The sequence below is a fragment of the Hylobates moloch genome, unplaced genomic scaffold (genome assembly GCF_009828535.3).
Source record: "Hylobates moloch isolate HMO894 unplaced genomic scaffold, HMol_V3 SCAFFOLD_18, whole genome shotgun sequence".
Classification (NCBI taxonomy): Eukaryota; Metazoa; Chordata; class Mammalia; order Primates; family Hylobatidae; genus Hylobates; species Hylobates moloch.
Window position 1 is genome coordinate 30,227,427 of NW_026652293.1, and position 20,138 is coordinate 30,247,564.

Below are 20,138 nucleotides of genomic sequence, written 5' to 3' on the forward strand. Positions count from 1 at the left end.
AATTTCTTTGCCAATCTTTATCTTTGAATTCCCACGGCCTCCTTCCTTCTTAGCTCCTTCTCTACTGCTTATCTGGACCATCTGACAAACACGTATTCAGCATCTACTGGGTGCTCAGAACCGGAGATGCTAAGAGAAATAGGAACAGTCCCCATTCCATAGGAGTCCTGTGCCCGGGCGGGTGTGTGGATCGCAAGGGCAGCAGGCACATGGCCAGCTGCAGATGCACTGGACACCCCCGAGGTGCCTCTTCCCACTCCAGGCATGGGGACACAGAAGCAAACAAGACAGAGCCACAGGGGGCTTACGTTTTAGTGTGAGAAATGGGCAAACATGAATAGAAAATAAGGTATGGAGTGAAACAGCAGAGTGAGAACACAGAGAGGTGGGACTGCTGCAGGAAGGCCTCTGTGAGGAGATAGCGGGGTGGGGATGGAGCAGGAGGCGCTGCATAGCTTTGGGGAAGGCAGAGCTCTCCAGGATGCGCCAAGGCCACATGCACTTGGCTCTTTGAAGAAAGGAAGGAAGGCTATTGTGTCTTCCCTGTGGAGTGCAGGGAGCAGGGAGGAAAGTGGCGAGAAACCAAGCAGGCACCTAGGCTGAGGGTGGAGAGGGAGGGGGACCTTGCAGGACCTTGATCAGTTTTTTTTTTTTTTTTTTTTTTTTTTTGAGACGGAGTCTCGCTCTGTCGCCCAGGCTGGAGTGCAGTGGCGCGCTCTCGGCTCACTGCAAGCTCCGCCTCCCGGGTTCACGCCATTCTCCTGCCTCAGCCTCTCCGAGTAGCTGGGACTACAGGCGCCCGCCACTACGCCCGGCTAATTTTTTTGTATTTTTAGTAGAGACGGGGTTTCACCATGGTCTCGATCTCCTGACCTCGTGATCCGCCCGCCTCAGCCTCCCAAAGTGCTGGGATTACAAGCGTGAGGATAAGTTTTATCTCATTCTGAATTGGGGCAGGGAGGCAGAGCTAACAGAGGGTTATGTTTTAAAAGAGTTACAAAGGAGGAGTGGGGCACGGGTGATATCTGAAGACCATCTGAAAGGGTCAGGGAAGGCCAGACCAGAACAAATGCCAAGAGAGTATGAGAACTTGGGACCTTGACAACTGGGACACTGCAGTATGGCTGAAGGGCAGCTCCTGTCCCAGCAAGGAGCTAGCAAAGTGGGCAATGGGACACGCCTCCTCTGTGGGAGCCTTGCTACCAATGCCCAATGCTTCACTGCCAAGCCCCCGCCAAGCCATCCCAACACTTGCCAGCTCTGCATCTCTACAGATTGGTTATGTGATATTTAATGCATACTCATCTCCCAAAAAATATTTGAACAGGGATACAGGATATTCCAAACTAAAGGGGATCAAGATTATGCAGAAAAGTTCTACCCAAATTCACTGGGGCCAAAATGGGTCCCAGGTTACTTGAAGGACTTGTTCTAGTTCATCTAGAGGGAAGCAATTGCCAGAGCAAAGGACATGGGTTCTGAACCCAAAACTCTGAGCTTAAGTATTAGGTCCAGCCTCACCAGTAACATCAGGCAACTTAACCTCATATGGTTTAAGTTTCTTATCTTCGAAATGCATATAATGATAATCCCAACCTCTTAGGGGTTTTGTGAGGATTAAAGTAGATAGCCCACATGATGTACTCTCAGAGCAGTGTTCGGCACAGGGTAGGGGCTCAGTAAATACAAGTGTTTGCTAAGGTTTATATAATTGTCATCACTGAGTTAGTGACAGCCATGGTGGGATGCAGATACTCACAGCAGTCTCTGGTCTTGGGGGCACCCCGCATCCGTGAGCATGTGGAAGCCTGGCAGACATCGGTCACATCTGGCTCCTGTCACACCTGGTTTACAGCTGCACCGTCCGGAGTTGTCACATCGAGCACTAAGAGAACCTGAAACCCACAAGGTAGGGGAAAGGAAAGAAGAAGAGGAAATATTTAATGTATGCGACATTTGGAAGCAACTATCACCCTATGGGTGCTCCGTAAACAGGAAGTAAGAAGCACCATCTGCTGCTTTTAACAGTCATTTCACATCGTCTGTGTATTCTTCTACCCACCGGGGATGGTGCTGACAGCCGAGGATGTCTTCCTCAGGGAGAGGAATTAAATTACTCATAAAAGCATTTGTCTTTGTCTGTCTGCTCTGATTGTGACAGTAGGTAGCATGTAGCTCACTGCTTTTTAAAAGAAGTCCATCAAATCTTTAAGATCTCAAGGAAAATTTGTGAATGAGCACATTGGCCTCCTAGAAGAGAGTTCATATCTGAAAGTGAGCAGCATTCTCTCTTATCCCTGGCAGTGCTTATACGGTATGATTTTTTAAGAGCATAAAAAGGGCCATTAACCAAAAATATCCACCTGCCAGGAGTGCTGGAGAGTGTACCCTGTGGTACGCCCTCCAGTGAGATGTACCCTGTGTGCCTAACCTAGGGGACTGTACCTGTCTTATGATTCTGCTTTTTACAGATATGCTCCTAGTTGCAAATGGGTCCTCCCAGATTGAGTGTTCATGAAAAACTCAGGGCAACAAAATGTGTCACTGTGGGATGCTGCCAGGTCTCACCACATGCCCTTCCACACTCACTCCCATTCCAGCTCCATCTTCTCTCACCCAGGCCCTGCCTCGCAGTCTCCTCCCTGCCTCCATCCTTGCCTCTCCACACTCCACAGAGAAGCCAGGATGTTCTTTAAAAATGTAATTTGATATTCAGGTCCTACAGTGGCCCCCCCACTCTAAGCAGAATAAGATGCCGACTTCATATCATGGCCTGCAAGACCCTACCTCTCTTACCTCATCTCCTACCCTCCTTCACCAGGTTCCAGCAAACCAACTCTCTTGGTTCAGGCAAAGTGCTAAGCAGCTTCCCTCAAGATATTTGCACTTGCTGCTCCCTCTGCCTGGAATGCTCTTTCCTCAAACTTCCCCTAGTTGGCACATTCTCAGCACTCAGGTCTCAATTAAATATTACTTTTCTAGAGAAATCTTCTCTGACTCCTGCATCTAAAATCCTATCCCACCCCTACCCCAGTCTTCAGCCCTACTTGACTTAGGATGATCTCACCTTATGTCACCTGCCGTATTCCCAATGCCCAGCATGGTGCCTGACACAAGGCAGGTGCCCAGAAATCTGTTCAACTAATGTGTGTATGCCAAGGAGGAGGGCTGGGCTGTTGTGGAAGGAGCTGAGAGAAAGCCAAATATGAGGTGGAAGGCTAGCTAGGTACACCTCAGCTACCTTATAATTCCCCTGCAGTTCAGTGGAAATGTAAAATAATCTGTATATCTTTTTTTTTTTTTTAAGACGAAGTTTCACTCCTGTTGCCCAGTTCAGCAGCCTCTACCTTCCGGGTTCAAGTGATTCTCCTGCCTTAGCCTCCCAAGTAGCTGAGATTACAGGCATGCACCACCACGCCCAGCTAATTTTGTATTTTTAGTAGAGACAGGGTTTCTCCATGTTGGCCAGGTTGGTCTTGAACTCCCAACCTTAGGTGATCTGCCTGCCTTGGCCTCTCAAAGTGCTGGGATTACAGGCATGAGCCACAGCACCTGGCCATGATCTGTATATCTTTTTTTTTTTTTTTTTCCCTGGCTCACTGCAACCTCTGCCTCCTTGGTTCAAGTGATTCCCCTGCTTCAGTCTCCTGAGCAGCTGGGACTACAGGCCTGCGCCACCACACCTGGCTAATTTTTTGTATTTTAGTAGAGGCAGGATTTCACCATGTTGGCCAGGCTGGTCTTGAACTCCTGACCTCATGATCCACCATCCTCAGCCTCCCAAAGTGCTGGGATTATAGGCATGAGCCACCGTGCCAAGCCTATATCTTAAGTATCTGTAATGATTAGGCTATCCATAGTCTATGAAGCCAAGGGAACATTGACCAGTCTCTACATGTTTGTTTTTTAAATTTATTATCTTTCTGTGAACTTGTAATTCACTAGTAGAATTCAAATAGATAAAGGTACTGGTTCCGTGCCTGTATGAAGACTTTATGCAGCATGTGGAATGTGAAATAAATGAGTCACATTTATAGTTTGAGTCTATGAACATCTACGTGTCAACTCTGTAAGGCTTGAAGGAGCCTTCAGTGATAATAGCATAAATGACATTTTTTGAGCATATCCTTAGATGTTGAGTTAGGCACTTTATATGTATTGGCTCACGCTATTTAGTAGTGAATTAAAAGTTCACAGCAGAATAACAGATCAATTTCTGCATAATAGGAACTCTCAGAGCTTTAGGCAGGCAGTGACAAGTTCAGACCTGCACTTAGAAAGAGAACTCTAGAGCAGTCTGCAGGATGGCTTAGAGAAGGCAAGACCAGCATGTCTCCTCCCATGCCATGATGGCCTGGATTAGAGGGGTCTGAGTGACAAGAGAAGGAGGGAAGCATTTTGAGAGCCACTGTGGATATAGAACAAACAGATTTAGGTGACTCTTGGGTTAGGAATGATGAGGGAGAGAGGATCATATTGATGACACTCAGGTCCCCAGAGTCCATCACCTGGCTGGACTGTGATGCTGTTTACCAAACCGGGGAAAACAGGAGGAGGACCAAGATCTCAGGTTGAATCATCAAGAGAAGATAATGAGTTTAGTTTTGGGTATATGAACTTGAGTTTCTAGGGGCATATAAAGGTGGAAATGTTCATCTGGAGCTCAGAGTCTACAGATGAAGATCTAGGAGCCCTCAGCACACAGGATGAATAGGAAGCCATAGTAAATGTGAGATCAGTCCAGAAGTAGATAGAGAGAGGAGGGGAAGTGGTGAGGACATAGATAAAGCCCATCTATTAAGAGAGGATGATCGGAGAGGGAGAAGTCTCAGGACAGGGTCTAATCAAACAATGAGCAATGGAAGGCAGGGAGGAGAGGTCTAAGGAGGGTGAGGGGAGGAGGAGAGAAGGAAGGTTTTCAGAGCCTAAGGCAAGAGAACTTTTAAATAAGATGAGAATGAAGAGAGGCTATTTGGTTTGATGTTTAGAGACTTCATGCTCATTGCTCTGTGAGTGGTCGGCAGAAGGAAGGAAAATTCCTTTTTGAATAATGCTCTGATAAGTAACATTAAATAGAAGTCCCTCATGATGAAATGTGGTTGTTTTTAACATGAATGGATGCTGATTTGGGGATCAGAAACACATTTTTTTCTCCATTCAAATTAATTACACTTTCCATTTCAGAAAACTGTCCCTGCAGTAGTTTTTTAGAAATGAATTATTATTATTATTATTATTTTTTTTTTTTTGAGACGGAGTCTCGCTCTTTCACCCAGGCTGGAGTGCAGTGGCGCGATCTCGGCTCACTGCAGGCTCCGCCCCCCGGGGGTTCATGCCATTCTCCTGCCTCAGCCTCCCGCGTAGCTGGGACTACAGGCGCCTGCCACCTCGCCCGGCTAATTTTTTTTTGTATTTTTAGTAGAGACGGGGTTTCACCGTGTTAGCCAGGATGGTCTCGATCTCCTGACCTCGTGATCCACCCGCCTCGGCCTCCCAAAGTGCTGGGATTACAGGCGTGAGCCACCGAGCCTGGCCTAGAAATGAATTATTTTTATAAAGTGGGGGAAGATGGTAATTCAGGCTCTAACTCTGAATATGACTGACTTATTTCATGTTCCAAAACTTCCAAAATAATAGCACTGGTTCTTCAAAGTCTCACTCAAAAAAACCACCTGCCCCAATTCTCACATCATGAACTGTACTTAGGGATTGTAAACAATTGGTTTTAAAGAACAGATGAGGAATAACTTCCTGTTTCAAATTTGTGTCCCAGTAAGCACATTCATGCTTTACGTAGATATAGCCTACATGCATTTGAAGACTCAGGAAGGTATTAAAAAATGATAAATATTTAAAATTTAAGGCCGAGCATGGTGGCTCATGCTTGTAATACCAGCAGTTAGGGGAGACTGAGGCAGGAGGATTGCTTGAGCCCAGGAATTTGAGACCAGCCTGGGCAACATAGACCCTGTCTCTACAAAAAAATAAAAAATTAGTCAGGCATGGTGGAACACACCAGTAGTCCCAGCTAATTAGGAGGCTGAGGCAGGAGGACTGCTTGAGCCCAGGAGTTTGATGGGCTGCCATGATGGAGCCGCTGCACTCTAGCCTTGGCCACAGAGTGAGATCTTGTCTCAAAACAACACCAAACCCAATAAAAACAAATAAACAAAAAATATAAACTGAGAGAATTTGCATCCTTTTGAGAATCCTTTTAAAAATATATACACTTGCATTTAAAAACATGTTTTAAATAATTACTCAAATGTTATAGTCTGAATAATACACTGTCAGCATCAAAGATATGTAAAAAAATATAAAATTAAGAGAGTAAGTCCAATACCACATAGACCTCAAAAACTTAGCTGTCGTGGGAGGAAAAAACTTGCACACACAGTGAATTTCAAAGTATCTGCAAAAGGTTATCAGGGCTTAAATATGTGGTTGGAAGAGCTGAAGATAACTCAGCCCTGTTGCTGAGCCCACAAAGTCATAATCTAAAAATAAGCCTAGTTTCTGCATTTATGGGAAATCAATATAAAGTCCAAAATTGGTGACTACTCTGGGGTTTATTAATGCCGTTGGCTTCATTTGACATACATGTAATGATAGCATTTTTTGTAAGACATATTATTTTGCATTTGAAATGGAATATACAACAAATTTCCCTGTCAAGTTATTATCTGAAAGTGAAAAATATCCTCTGGCTAATTGGGATACTGAGAAATCACATAGGGAATTAAACTTGTGCTAGTGGTTTGGTGACATGTGCAGCTGAGGAGCAGCTGGGGACAGCACATGGTGGGAACAGTCTCTGTCACCAATGTGTCTTTCAGCCTCAGCAGTTTGGACCCTGAAAGTTCAATTTCTTCATCTCTTTAACAGTGGAGGTGGGATGTGTTAACACATGTTGTCAGACTGTTATGAGGACTGAGAAGGACATCATCTATGAAAATGTTTTGGAAAATTATAAAGCATTAGTCAGATCTTAGGAAATAATATCCATCAAGCTTTTTGTGTACACATAAATTGTCTGCTTTGGGGCATAGAAAAATGCCATTCTGATTTTTTTCTTTCATACGGAGGGAATAAGAGAACTATTCTTGATCAGAAGATATGGCTCACAACTTTAGTTCTTGCAATCTGTTGCTGGAAGACTTTAGGCCATTCATTAATTTTTCCAGGTCTCAGTTTCCCCACTGTCTTAATAAGAAAAACAGCTATATCAATTAACAATTTACGGAGTTGCCCGCCATGTGCTTGTCAAACACCATTTTATCTCCACAGGATCTCATGACATGAATATCATGATCACTCTTTAACAGATGGGGATGCTGGAGCAGCAAGAGGTTAAGGAACCTGCCCAGAGTGACCTAATGGTGGTGGTCATGTCCAGATTTGCACCCTGGCTGCCTGGCTCTATAATCCACCACTGTACTCTACATTATTACCTTTGATGTCAACAAACCTGGTCCTGAACTCTTACTCTGCCTCTTAGCTCTATAACCTTGGACAAGTTTCATCCCCTCCCTCCCTAAGTCTCTGCTACATCATTTGTGAAATGGAAAAAAACATAGCCCCCTCTTTATAAAGTTATTGGTGAAGGTTAATTAATTACTGGATTAAAAGCACCTAGAAAAGTGCCTGGCCCAGGGTTGGCATATGGCACATGGCACATGTTAACTATCATATAAGACATAAATCAATATTGGGCTCCACCACTTCCTGCCAAGCTGTTCCCACTGAGTCTGGGATATCTATTACCTAAATAAAAAGAAGGAGCCAGTTTCACTACCACTGGGCAAGCAGTAGACTACATGCTGAAACAGAAGAGATGGCAAGGTAAATCCTTCTTTACCATCCTTCTGTGCTAGGCGGCAGGTTCCTGGTCTACCCTGAGACTAATAACCTTGTCTTCAGGCCAGGCTTTCAAGCTGAGCCAATTAAATTTCTAGTTTCATTCTCACTGATCATTTCACTGGGATGACCCAACTCTGGTGACTCACAATGAAGCTGCATGACCTAAGGCAATAGGAGCTCTTCAGAGAGGTTAAATGCCCATTAAAATGGAATAATTTGTCTTTTAATTTTTTATGAAGTTCTTCGATTCATAGGGAGGACTGCTAAGTCCAAAAGATTCTGGATGCAAATTCTACACAACAAAGCTAAACTAATCTGAGTCAAACCACATTGTAACAGCACCTCAGGTGAATGTGGGGGGTGACTGCTGCGATATGGGTCTGTCTCACCACAGGGTCACCCAGTTTTCTATGGCTCCCAACCCACTCTACCAGCAACTCATGGCTGCACCAGAATCTGCCCATTTTTAGATTCTTTCAAGCTGCAGCTATCAATTGGTTCCACAGACCTACTACACTAAGTCATTGCCGTGCAATAAGGCTGTATGCTTTAAGTGGATCAATATTTATCATAGGATGCTATTAAACACTTTCTAGCAAAGTAGATAATGCCAAGAAAGATAATAGACAAATGAACCGTTTAAAAAAATCTTATTTATAGAACCACCTCTCTCTCCCCCTTTATATTTACTAACTTGTCTTTACTCTCTGTCCACAATGAATACAGCACAATGAATACACACAGTGTGTGTATCTGTGTGCACAGCAAAGACCTACAGTTATATGAATATAGCACTGTGGGATACTTTAAAAAAAAAAACAAAACACTGGCCAGGTGCGGTGGCTCACACCTGTAGTCTTAGCACTTTGGGAGGCTGAGGTAGGTGGATCACGAGGTCAGGCACTCGAGACCAACGTGGCCAACATAATGAAACCCCATCTCTACTAAAAACACAAGAAATTAGCTGGGCATGGTGGTGGGTGCCTGTAATCCCAGCTACTCGTGAAGCTAAGGCAGGAGAATCACTTGAACCTGGGAGGCAGAGGTTGCTGTGAGCCAAGATGGCACCACTGCACTCCAGTTTGGACGACAGTGTGAGACTCTGTCTCAAAAAAAGAAACAAACAAAACAAAACAAAACAAAAAAGCAAACTAGCTCTCCTATGAACCAGCCACCCCATTAGGTGTTTCCTATTTGTTATTTTGTTTTATCTTGTTAGCAACCTAATGAAAGACTTCAGTTTTCCTGTGTACTTGTCTGTCTCCTTTATTAGTACAACTTCATATTGCTAGCACCTAGCACAGCACTAGAAACAGATCTTTCTAATTCCTTATTTTTCAAGAGGTTGGTCAAATGGATGGCTATGGATATGAAGAACTATCCCTGAAAGAGTGCAAGCTTCCTTTGTCACCTGCCTGGAAAAGACTGTCACCTGCCTGGAAAAGTTAATAATATGACTCTTTGTATTAGAATTCAAGACAACATGCCCTCAAGGTCCCAGCTGGTTCCACCAACCTCTACTTAAGAGAAACATGTTTCCTTTCAGATTGAAACTGCTAAAAAGACCAATGTCTGGTAGGTTCCCAGTTGTTTGTGAAGTTGAACATCTCCCTCTTGGCCTGCTTGCTTCCCCTGTTTTCTTTCTTTTTTCCTCCCTTGTTCCCTTCTTTCTTCTTTTCCTCCCTCCTTCCTTCCCTCTTGTCTCCCCACTGCTCCATCTCCCTCTCCCTCTTTCCCCCCTTTTCAGCTACCTTTGGAGTTACAATTGCAGGGCAAACAGCGGTCCCTTTCTCTGTGCCGGTAAAAGCCGTCCTTGCACCTCTCGCAGTGAATGCCATCAGTGTTGTCATTGCAATTGAGGCAGCGGAATCCATTACCAGTGTGTCTGTGAAGTTCCTGATCAAAGATACACTGCCTGGACTTCCCATTGCAATCACAGACTGGGGAGGAAGCATACAAAAGAGATGGTCAGAAAAAAACCTCAGGAACTGTTCTAGCAGGTGTTTATGTTATTATTGATAGAAATTATGCATGAGTATGATTTGGTAACCTAAACTCCTTGGGGGAGGAAGGTATGAGAGTGCAATTGACAGTGTGGGGACCCTGGGGACGCCTGCTCCACTTAAAGGAAGCAGGCACTATGCAATGCTGGTGGGTTGCTGCCTGGGAGAACATGGGCTCAGGGTTGCCAGACTGTCCAGTTCCTCGAGAGAAACCCAAAATGTTAAATTACATTTTTATGCGGATATTTCTGATTTAAATGTTTGCAAGGAGTTCATTTCAAAACACTGCAATCCCATAGAGCAAGTCTCTGGGCTCAAGGAGACCTGAGGATGGGCAGCTGTGGACTCAGCACAGCTACTAGCCGATGGTGTCGCTGCTCAAGATACACAACACCCATCCCTCCGGTGCCCGTCAAGGCGAGGAGCGGACGTGACTGTCTGGGCACGTGTCTCCTCCCAAAGCCAGGTGTCCCATGAAGAATGACCTTTCTCAAGTATCTAGGAAGCCCATCCTGCAGATGTTCCAGAGAGACTCGCAAAGTGACTAACATCTCCATGGGGACCCGAAAAACAAAGGAGGCAACACACGGAAACACCCAGCAGAGTACCCAGCACACTGAGACACCAAAAAATGTTTCCGTCGTGGTCTCAGAGAGAGAGATGATGGGCCTTCAGGTTAAAAGGAAAGAATCAAATACCAATTCTGCTATTTCCTTGGGCACATCACTTCAATTTTCTGAATCTTGTTTTTTCTTCCATACAGACTGCATTATCTGCCTCCCTGGATTGTAAAGAGGATCCCTCTGAGAAAAGAATATCAAATGCCTTTGCATATGCGATTTCATCACTCACTCCCATGAAACACGTACTGCCTCAGAAGAGAAACATGCAGCTCGGAAAGGTGAAGTAACTCGACCCAGTGGAGAACTGAGATTTGAACCTCTGTCTGATGCCAACACCTACCTCCCTTCCCTACGCAGGCTGTCTCTGTTGGCCATGCTGCCATATTGAGAATATGTTTCTAGGGCGTGACTTACCCATAGTGCTGACAGTAAAGTCAACAGATGTGCCATCACCTGCTGAGTGGCTCCCTATGCAGGCTCTGTGTCAGACACTGACAATACAAGGGGACAACATACATTTTTTCTTTTCTTTTCTTTTTTTTTTTTTTTTGAGACCAAGTCTCGCTCTGTCGCCCAGGCTGGAGTCTGGAGTGCAGTGGCATGATCTCAGTTCACCGAAACCTCTGCCTCCTGTGTTCAAGTGATTCTCCTGCCTCAGCCTCCCAAGTAGCTGGGATTATAGGTGTGCACCACCATGCCCAGCTAATTTTTATATTTTTAGTAGAGATGGGGTTTCGCCAGTGTTGGCCAGGCTGGTCTCAAACTCCTGACCTCAGGTGATCCGCCTGCCTCGGCCTCCCAAAGTGCTGAGATTACAGGCCTGAGCCACCGTGCCCAGCTGTGACCACGTACATCTAATGGACCTGCTAAGTGACTGCCTTACAATAATTTCCATAACTCACTCTTTCTACTTTGGATGACATCTAATCTAGAAAAGTCAGCTAACACTTATCCAAAACGTACTGTTTCTAGAACTTTACATTCGTCAGCTCAGTTAATTCTCACAATATTTTAACATAGGTTTTATTATCCCCATTTAATAGATGGAAAAACAAATACTCAGAGAGGCTAGGTATCTTGCCTAAAGTCACACAGCTAAATGGCAAAGATATAATTTGCTCCCAGATGTGTCTGACTCCAAAGCCCTCATCTTTCCATTTTATGTTCCTTCTCAAGATTGAGTTTACCATTGCATGTAGACATTCTTTTTATAAATCCCTAATAGAGGGTCATTCAGCTTGGTTGTTACAAACAGTAACATTTTTTATATGGTGTTTTAAATCTACCTCTCTTTCTGTAATTTTCATCATGTGTTTTTGCTCTTGCCTGAAAACATACACACACAACACACACAGATACATACAGCACTCATGCACACACAGACACACACACACACACACACACACCCCTACTCTCTTTTTATTCTTTTATTTATCCAACAGACATAATCTTTGGATGTTGTTTTACATCCAAAGGGCCCTGCATCATCAGGCTTTTGTGAATCTGAAGATAGCTATGGCATCTCCCTCCTTAGTCTTTTCCTGTTCAAGTTGGACTAGAGATCTGTCATCTCCAAGTCCTTCAACCACTTCCTATGTCATAATTTCTAGATTCTTCTTGTCTACCATCCTCGGAACAAATTCTAATTTCCAGTATCCTTCTTCATATGACCAGTACTGCAAGTGTGATTTAAACAGCTTGGTTTGTAACAGGACTAGATATTTTTATCCCATGGGCAAAGACTAACATATCAGTGAACTTACAGCATATTACATTTGCACACAATTCAAAGTCCCAGGGCTTTTCTCAGAACTAGTGCCAAGCTGAATCTTTCCCAACCAATGCTTGTGAAACTGATTTTTTGGATCTCCAACAGATGTGCCACACAGCTGTCATGTGCTGTGAAATTTGTACCAAGTACATGACTATGCAAGTACAAGAGCTAAATTCACTGTTCAGCGATCCTTGCGAGGTTCTTCATCTGGCTAACCCAATGAGCCAATGCCCTCCCTGCCCTGGATGTCTTTTGGAAGCAATCTCAAAATAACTACAAATTTTTCATTGTGCCTTTCTTATTTAGAACATGGGCTGGGCACAGTGGTTCACGCCTGTAATCCCAGCAGTTTGGGAGGCCAAGGAGGGTGGATCACCTGAGGTCAGGAGTTTGAGACCAGCCTGGCCAACATAGTGAAACTCCGTCTCTACCAAAAATAGAAAAATTAGCTGGGAGTGGTGGCAGGTGTCTGTAATCCCAGCTACTCGGGAGGCTGAGGCAGGAGAATCACTTGAACCTGGGAGATAGAGGTTGCAGTGAGCTGAGATTGTGCCATTGCACCCTAGCCTGGGTGACAAGAGCGAAATTCTGTCTCAAAAAAGAAAAAAAAAAAAAGAACATGCTTTGTGGTGGTAAAAATTAACTTCACAAGGGCAGCTCATTATATATTTATTCAGAGCAATCTTTTCAAAATATATAAACTTGTTATAATCTTTTTCTATCACATCCCTCCTCTTCTGTCTCCTCCTCTAAAGCTCTACTTTGAAAACAATAGGTGTCCTTCTTTTATTTTATTTTAATTTTTATTTTTATTGAGACAGGATCTCACTCTGTTGTCCAGGCTGGAGTGCTGTGTCACAATCTCAGCTCACTGTAGCCTCGACCTCCTGGGCTCAAGCAATTCTCCAACCTCAGCCTCCCAAATAGCTGGGAATACAGGCGTACAGGCGTGTGCCACCATGCCCAACTAATTTTTGTTGTGGTTTTTTTTTTTTTCTGTTTGTTTGTTTTTTGTTTTTGTAGAGATGGGGTTTCACCATGTTGCCCAGTCTGGTCGTAAACTCCTGGATTCAAGCAATCCGCCTACCTTGGCTTCTCAAAGTGCTGGGAATTACAGGTGTGCACCACCATACCCAGCCTGTTTTCTTTTGTTTTATTTTTGAGACAGAGTCTCACTGTGTCACCCAGAGTGGAGTGCAGTGGTGTGATCACAGGTCACTGCAGCCTCAACCTCCCGGGCTCAAGTCATCTTCTCATTTCAGCCTCCCGATTAGCTGGGACCACAGATGCGTGCCACAACACTCAGCTAAATATGTTACTTTTTGGTAGAGACAGGTTCTCATGGTATTTCCCAGGCTGGTCTTAAACTCCTGGCCTCAAGCAATCCTCCCACCTCAGCCTCCCAAAGTGCTGGAATTATAGGCACGAGCTACCATGCCTGCCCCATTGTCCTTTAAATGCACAGCCTTCAATGGAGTTGCATTACGGTTCCAGGGATGGAGGTCCTTAGCCAACATCTCCCCTCCAGAGCCTGCCCAACAGATTCTAAGCCTATCGCAAACATACCCCTTTCCTTTCAAATGGGTCTCCCTTAAAGCCAAGGGCAATGCCATCTAGAGTGAGGGGATGTATGGGCTTCATGTCTGGGGAGTGTATTGGCCTTGGGTATCTGCATTGCATGAGAACTCCATGAAGACACTCTCTACAGCCTTGCCTGCAGGACTTTGAAGTTACCAAGCTGCACTGAGATTAAACACCCAGCTGTATTGCACTTAACTCAGTATCGAGTCTTTGAAATGGTCCCACCAAGAAAATGATGGGAGAGCTTGTTCCAAGCTCCTTTTGCATAGAATGATGCTTTTCATCATTAATGTGTTTGAAAAATGGGTCTCTCTCAAATCATCTCCCAAATTGAGACTAACTTCCCTAAAACCATTTATTATTTACTCTTGCTACTGGGGGTGGGGGGGGGGGGCGGGGGGCAGGAAACAACTTTTCTATTTAAAATTCTAGAATATTTCTGCAACTGAGCTTAATAAAACCGTGTAATGTAGCTTGTATGTGGTCTTTATTCTGTGACCAATACCTGCCCAACTACTACCATGGTTTGGCAACTACCGGTTGCCAAAGGGCACTGCCAGCCTTAGAGTAAGGCAACATGAAGTGGTGGAGATTCTGCCCAAAGGGCGTAAGAAGCAGCACTTCACCCCCTGCCAGTTGTAGCCACATGCAATTGATGCCTGTTGTAGTCAGCATCAACTCTTCTTTTAAAAGAAGACAGAAATCTGGCTTTGCGTATGAAATCTATCGGTTTTAAAATTTTGGCCAAAATTAAAAAAAAAAAGTTTTTGAAACAAAGCTGTGTCCACGGACAAATCTCTGCACTCACCTCTGCAGTTCTAACAGGTAGAAAACACATCTCACACTTTTGAAAAAGGAAAAATGAAGCCCTATTATATCACACAGTGCCTGGTCCATGGTAGGCATTTAGTCTTTCTTTTTAACAAACGAATGAATGCTCTGTTGAACTTTAAAAAACCCATAGATGGTTGTCTTGGACCTTCCCTGAGTTCTAGGCAATGGGATGCATACAGTAGCAAACAAAACCAACAGATGTCCCAGCCCGCAGGGAGTTTACATGCAATTTGGGGGGAAAGAAAATAAACAAGATAAATAAGTAATATCGAGAGAGAATATTAGGATAGTGGTATTTGTTAAGGAGAAATATATAAAGCAGTGGAAAGGCACAGGAAGTTGGTAGGTAGTAAGATGGGTGGCAAGGAGGGTAGAAAGTGCCATATGCCGGTTTGCTGTTTTAGTTCTATTTTCATAATTGTCTGCTTCATGATCTTTGTCCATTTATCTATGTTTTTCTTATGGCACAGTGTTTTTCTTATGAATTATTTACATAACAAATACATCAAACTATTTGTCTCTGTATCACTTTATTGCAGATTTTCTTTTACTCTTTCCTGATAAATCATCTTTATTTCCGAAGTACCTCATCGGTAGATTTTGTTTTGCTGATTTAAGCCTCCTTTCCCCCTTCCTTCTTTTATCCTTGGTCAATGAGATGTAAATTTATTTTATTAATTTAACAAACATCACATAGAATAGGGAGGCTATACTGCATGCTTGAACACTCAGACTTTATGAGCCAGTAACATTTCAAAGAAGGAGGTTGCTAATTTTTTTGTGTGTGTGTTTTTGTTGTTGTTGTTTTTCTTTTTTTGAGACAGTCTCACTCTGTTGCCCAGGATGAAGTGCAGTGGTGTGATCTCAGCTCACTGCAACCTCCACCTCCCAGGTTCAAGCGATTCTCATGCCTCAGCCTCCCGAGCATTCAGGATTACAGGCATGCACCACCATACCCAGCTAATTTTAGTATTTTTTTTTAAAGTCAATAAATTTTTATTCAAGGAGTTCCATGTTGTGATTTCTTCCACTGTCCATCAAGGTCACCTTAGATCCTCTAGAGAGCTGGAGTCAAAAGATTTATCTTCAAGTTAGCCATTTTTAGTGAAACTGATGCTTATTTTAATCCAGTTGTCCTGTCAGCCCATAATTCTTTTATTTTGGCTTCTGTCATCTCTTTTTAATACGGATATGCTGATGAAGACTTCAAAATTCACCTTAGAGCTTTTATAATCTTCTGAAATACAATGGAATATTTTAGTATTTCTAGTAGAGACAGGGTTTCACCCTGTTGGCCAGGCTGTGAACTCCTGACCTCAAGTGATCCACATGCCTCAGCCTTCCAAAGTGTTGGGATTACAGGCGTGAGCCACTGCACCCAGCCAAGGGGGTTGCTAGTGTTTTATTTTTCCAAAGATATTTGCCTGCGTCAAGCATGTATCGTATTATCCATGTTTTCCTACTTGAACAGGAATCAGTGCATGATCTGATGTATGCATCTAAAAAGAAGACTGGCTGTTATGGAGAAATGGAGTTAGGGAGGGTGGAAGCTGGGAGTGCCCCTGACAAAGGAAAGAGCAAGCCTAAAAGCCCAAGGTGGGAAAAAGCTTGGTGCATTCTAGAGCTCATGCAATGATTTGTGTGTTGGAACCCAGGTATGGGTTCGGGATCTGGCATTAAGATATTGCACATCATCAGAAAATAAAATTTAAAAAATCACACTGGAACCCTGAACAGATCTGAAGCCATTCTAAGCTCAGTAAACAAAACAAGCAGGTTTTTCTCCATCTTTCACTGAACTCTGGTGCTAGGTCCCATCCATCATTCCTTTGACTATTCATTTGTACAAAGCCAGGGACACCTCTTCAAGGTTTCATCCTCCCCTCTTTCTGCGCTCTCACTCCAGCTCCCTCCAAATCCTTGATTCTGCCAGCCAGCATTCTCCCCACAGCCAAAGAAATGAGACTTTGCAAGTTTACCTCAAGTCCTACATAAAACCATCCGAAACGGAGTCATTTGAGTCAGATTTTCACAGATTTCTTTAAGTCTAGTAAAGCGTGGATGGTAATTGCGTCTGACTGCTGTATGCTACTTCTCTGGCACCGAAGCATTTATTATAATAATAACTATAATAGCACACAGTCGCTGACCCTCAAGGTTCTTCTTAGGAAAGACCGCCAGGCAGCCAGACGTAGGCTGGACCGCCCACTACCACCCACACTCACCCAGAGACACAGATCAAAGCAGCTGGAGCCCCTCCTTAAACAATAGAGTGAGGCAAGCAGGATCCCTCGGGCTCACTTCACAACACTCCCACCCCTCACTAAAACACACAGCTCCAACAGGTTAGGACAGGAAGCAAAGGGGCAAAGGCGGTTTCCCAGCTGTGGCCTTAGGAGAATAAAAGGAAACAGAAAATATTTCCTCAGGTTGTACTCAGGACAAGTCCTTGGAATAATCATCATCAGTAGTAGCAGTTCATCGGGGTCTCATTTTAAATTTCCCATAAGAAATAGTGCCCTTTTGAGGCATACAATTACGAGAAATTTCAATCACTTGGCATACATATGATTGTTTGCCTATAAGCAGGTCCTCTTTCAAATGTTGTTTTTTTTGAAACAGAGTCTCCTTCTGTCGCCCAGGCTGGAGTGCAGTGGCGCAATCTTGGCTCACTGCAACCTCCACCTCCCAGGTTCAAGTGATTCTCCTGCCTCAGCCTCTCGAGTAGCTGGGATTACAGGCACACACCACCACATCTGGCTAATTTTTTGTATTTTTAGTAGAGATGGGGTTTCTCCATGTTGGCCAGGCTGGTCTTGAACTCCTGACCTCAGGTGATTTACCTGCCTCAGCCTCCCAAAGTGCTGGGATTACAGGCCTGAGCCACCGCGCCCGGCCCTCTTTCTGCTGTTCTAAACTGAAAAACATGCTCTGCTTTTCACTAAGGTGATTTAATCGCTATCTTTGTATAATCTGTGAAATCATCATGCTTTTTAGTGCTTTAACGGTAATGACAAAATTAAAAATCCAAACTTCTTTCAAAACTCAGCAGATGTAGCCCCTGCCAACCTTTCCAACTTTACCTCATCAAGAGTTCACTGGGCTCCAATGCGCAGATCTAGGCTGCTCTAACCCTTTCCCACCTCTGGCTTTTAGGCTTGCTATTTCCTTTATCAGGAACACTCCCTGCTTCCACCCTCCCTAAATCTATTTCCAGGTAACAGCCAGTCTTCTTCTTAGATGCGTAAATCGGATTGTGCACTTCCTTGTGGATACCCTCCACAGCTTCTCTCTCCCGTGAATGCCCAGAGCATTTCATCCTCAACTCTCTCAGCATTTGCCTTGTTCTATCCTGTGTCATCACTGTTTATGTTTATGACTTATTTCTTCTACAGCATTTCTCACCTTATATCCCCACAGTACCTAATGCAGTGCTTGGATGGATGGATGGATGGATGGATGGATGGATGGATGGATGGAAAGATGGTGGACAGCATGATGGATAGAAGGAGAGAGAAAGGAACAGAGGGAGGGAATGAGGGAGGGAAGGAAGGAAGAAAGAGGGAGGGAGGAAGGAAGGAAAGAAAGAAGGAAAGGAAGGAAGGAAGGAAGGAAGGGAGGGAGGGAGGAAGGAAGGAAGGAAGGAAGGAAGGAAGGAAGGAAGGAAGGAAGGAATATAGGCAGTCTGACTCTAAGAAAAGTCTGTAATCCCAGCACTTTGGGAGGCCGAGGTGGGTGGATCACAAGATTAAGAGATCAAGACCATCCTGGCCAACATAGTGAAACCCCATCTCTACTAAAAATACAAAAATTAGCTGGGTGTGGTGGTGCGAGTCTGTAGTCCCAGCTACTTGGGAGGCTGAGGCAGGAGAATCCTTGAACCTGGGAGGCAGAGGTTGCAGTGAGCCGAAATGGTGCCACTGCACTCCAGCCTGAGTGACAGTGCGAGACTCTGTCTCAAAAAAAAAAAAAAAAGAAAGAAAAAGAAAAAGAAAAACCAAACAAGAACCTGAACATACAGAAATCTCCCTGAAGTCCGAAGCCTACTTTCAAATTTCCCCAATACATTACACAAAGTTTCCATTGTCTACATATATGACATTCAGTGTAAAAAAAACTAATGTTCCAAGCAAAAAAATCCATGGTGAGATGGGAACAGAAAGAATTGTGAGAGGAACATGAGATTTTCAATGAGATTAAGGGTCTGGGACTTTCAGGTTGCTGCTCATACCAGATGAACTATTTCCACCCTAGGACTGCCCACCCATCTGTGGTCTATGAGCCCAGAGCTGCAATGCTTTCTGCCTGCCATCTCAAAGGGCAGAGAGCCTAGGGCTGTGTGGGAGGAGGGCAAGAGGATGAGGCAGGCCTCAGAGCATGAGATCAGTTTGCAGTGCTCAGGCAGCCTTGATAGGTAGTGTACTTGGCAGCTGTATGGGACGATGTCAGGAGCTAGGAATTTGAGCATCATGTTTAAACCTGACAGTGTGTGCTGGTTGCTATTACGTAGTGCTTTGTTGCTCTTGCTACCATTTCAGTTGCTTAGTGCACTAAAACTGATTCAGTGAAATAGCAGCAAGTTTATATGATGTGACCTGTAATCTCCCATGAATTAGTCCAACTATAAACCATTTAAAGATGATGCTCGGCCTGGCGCGGTGGCTCACGCCTATAATCCCAGCACTTTGGGAAGCCAAGGCAGGCGGATCATGAGGTTAGGAGGTCGAGACCATCCTGGCCAACATGTTGAAACCCTGTCTCTACTAAAATACACAGAAGGCCGGGCGCGGTGGCTCACGCTTGTAATCCTAGCACTTTGGGAGGCCGAGGCGGGTGGATCACGAGGTCAGGAGATCGAGACCACAGTGAAACTCCGTCTCTACTAAAAATACAAAAAATTAGCCAGGCGTGGTGGCGGGCGCCTGTAGTCCCAGCTACTCGGAAAGGCTGAGGCAGGAGAATGGCGTGAACCCGGGAGGCGGAGCTTGCAGTGAGCCGAGATCGCGCCACTGCACTCCAGCCTGGGTGACAGAGCGAGACTCCGTCTCAAAAAATAAAAATAAAAATAAAAATAAAATAAAATAAAATACAATAAAATACACAGAAAAATTAGGCGGGTGTGGTGGCAGGCACCTGTAGTCCCAGCTACTGGGGAGGCTGAGGCAGGGGAATCGTTTGAACGCAAGAGGTGGAGGTTGCAGTGAGCCGAGATCACGAAACTGCACTCCAGCCTGGCAACATAGCGAGACTCCATCTCAATTTAAAAAAAAAAAAAAGATGATGCTCAATTATCTTTCTTATTTAGAGGAAAGGGATGTGCCCTGGGTTTCCTTTCCTGCATGTGTCCCTCATTCTCTTTCTGAGACATCAAATCTTTTTCCCTCCTTCCTTTGTGTAACTCTCTTCCCTTGGATACGATGATGTCATACTGCCAGGTGTCTGTCTGCCTTCTGACCTTCCCTA

General features: G+C 44.4%; 1 protein-coding gene across 1 annotated transcript in view; it reads right to left on the reverse strand.

The window, feature by feature from the left end:
- LAMC2 (laminin subunit gamma 2) overlaps positions 1–20,138 on the reverse strand; it is a 59,655-nt gene that overhangs the window by 27,225 nt on the left and 12,292 nt on the right. Inside the window, exons 2-3 of the mRNA XM_058430498.1 lie at positions 9,612–9,800; positions 1,760–1,895 (exon numbers count right to left, since the gene is read on the reverse strand). Coding sequence (XP_058286481.1) covers positions 1,760–1,895; positions 9,612–9,800 — 325 coding nt within the window. The remainder of the gene's footprint in view (positions 1–1,759; positions 1,896–9,611; positions 9,801–20,138) is intronic.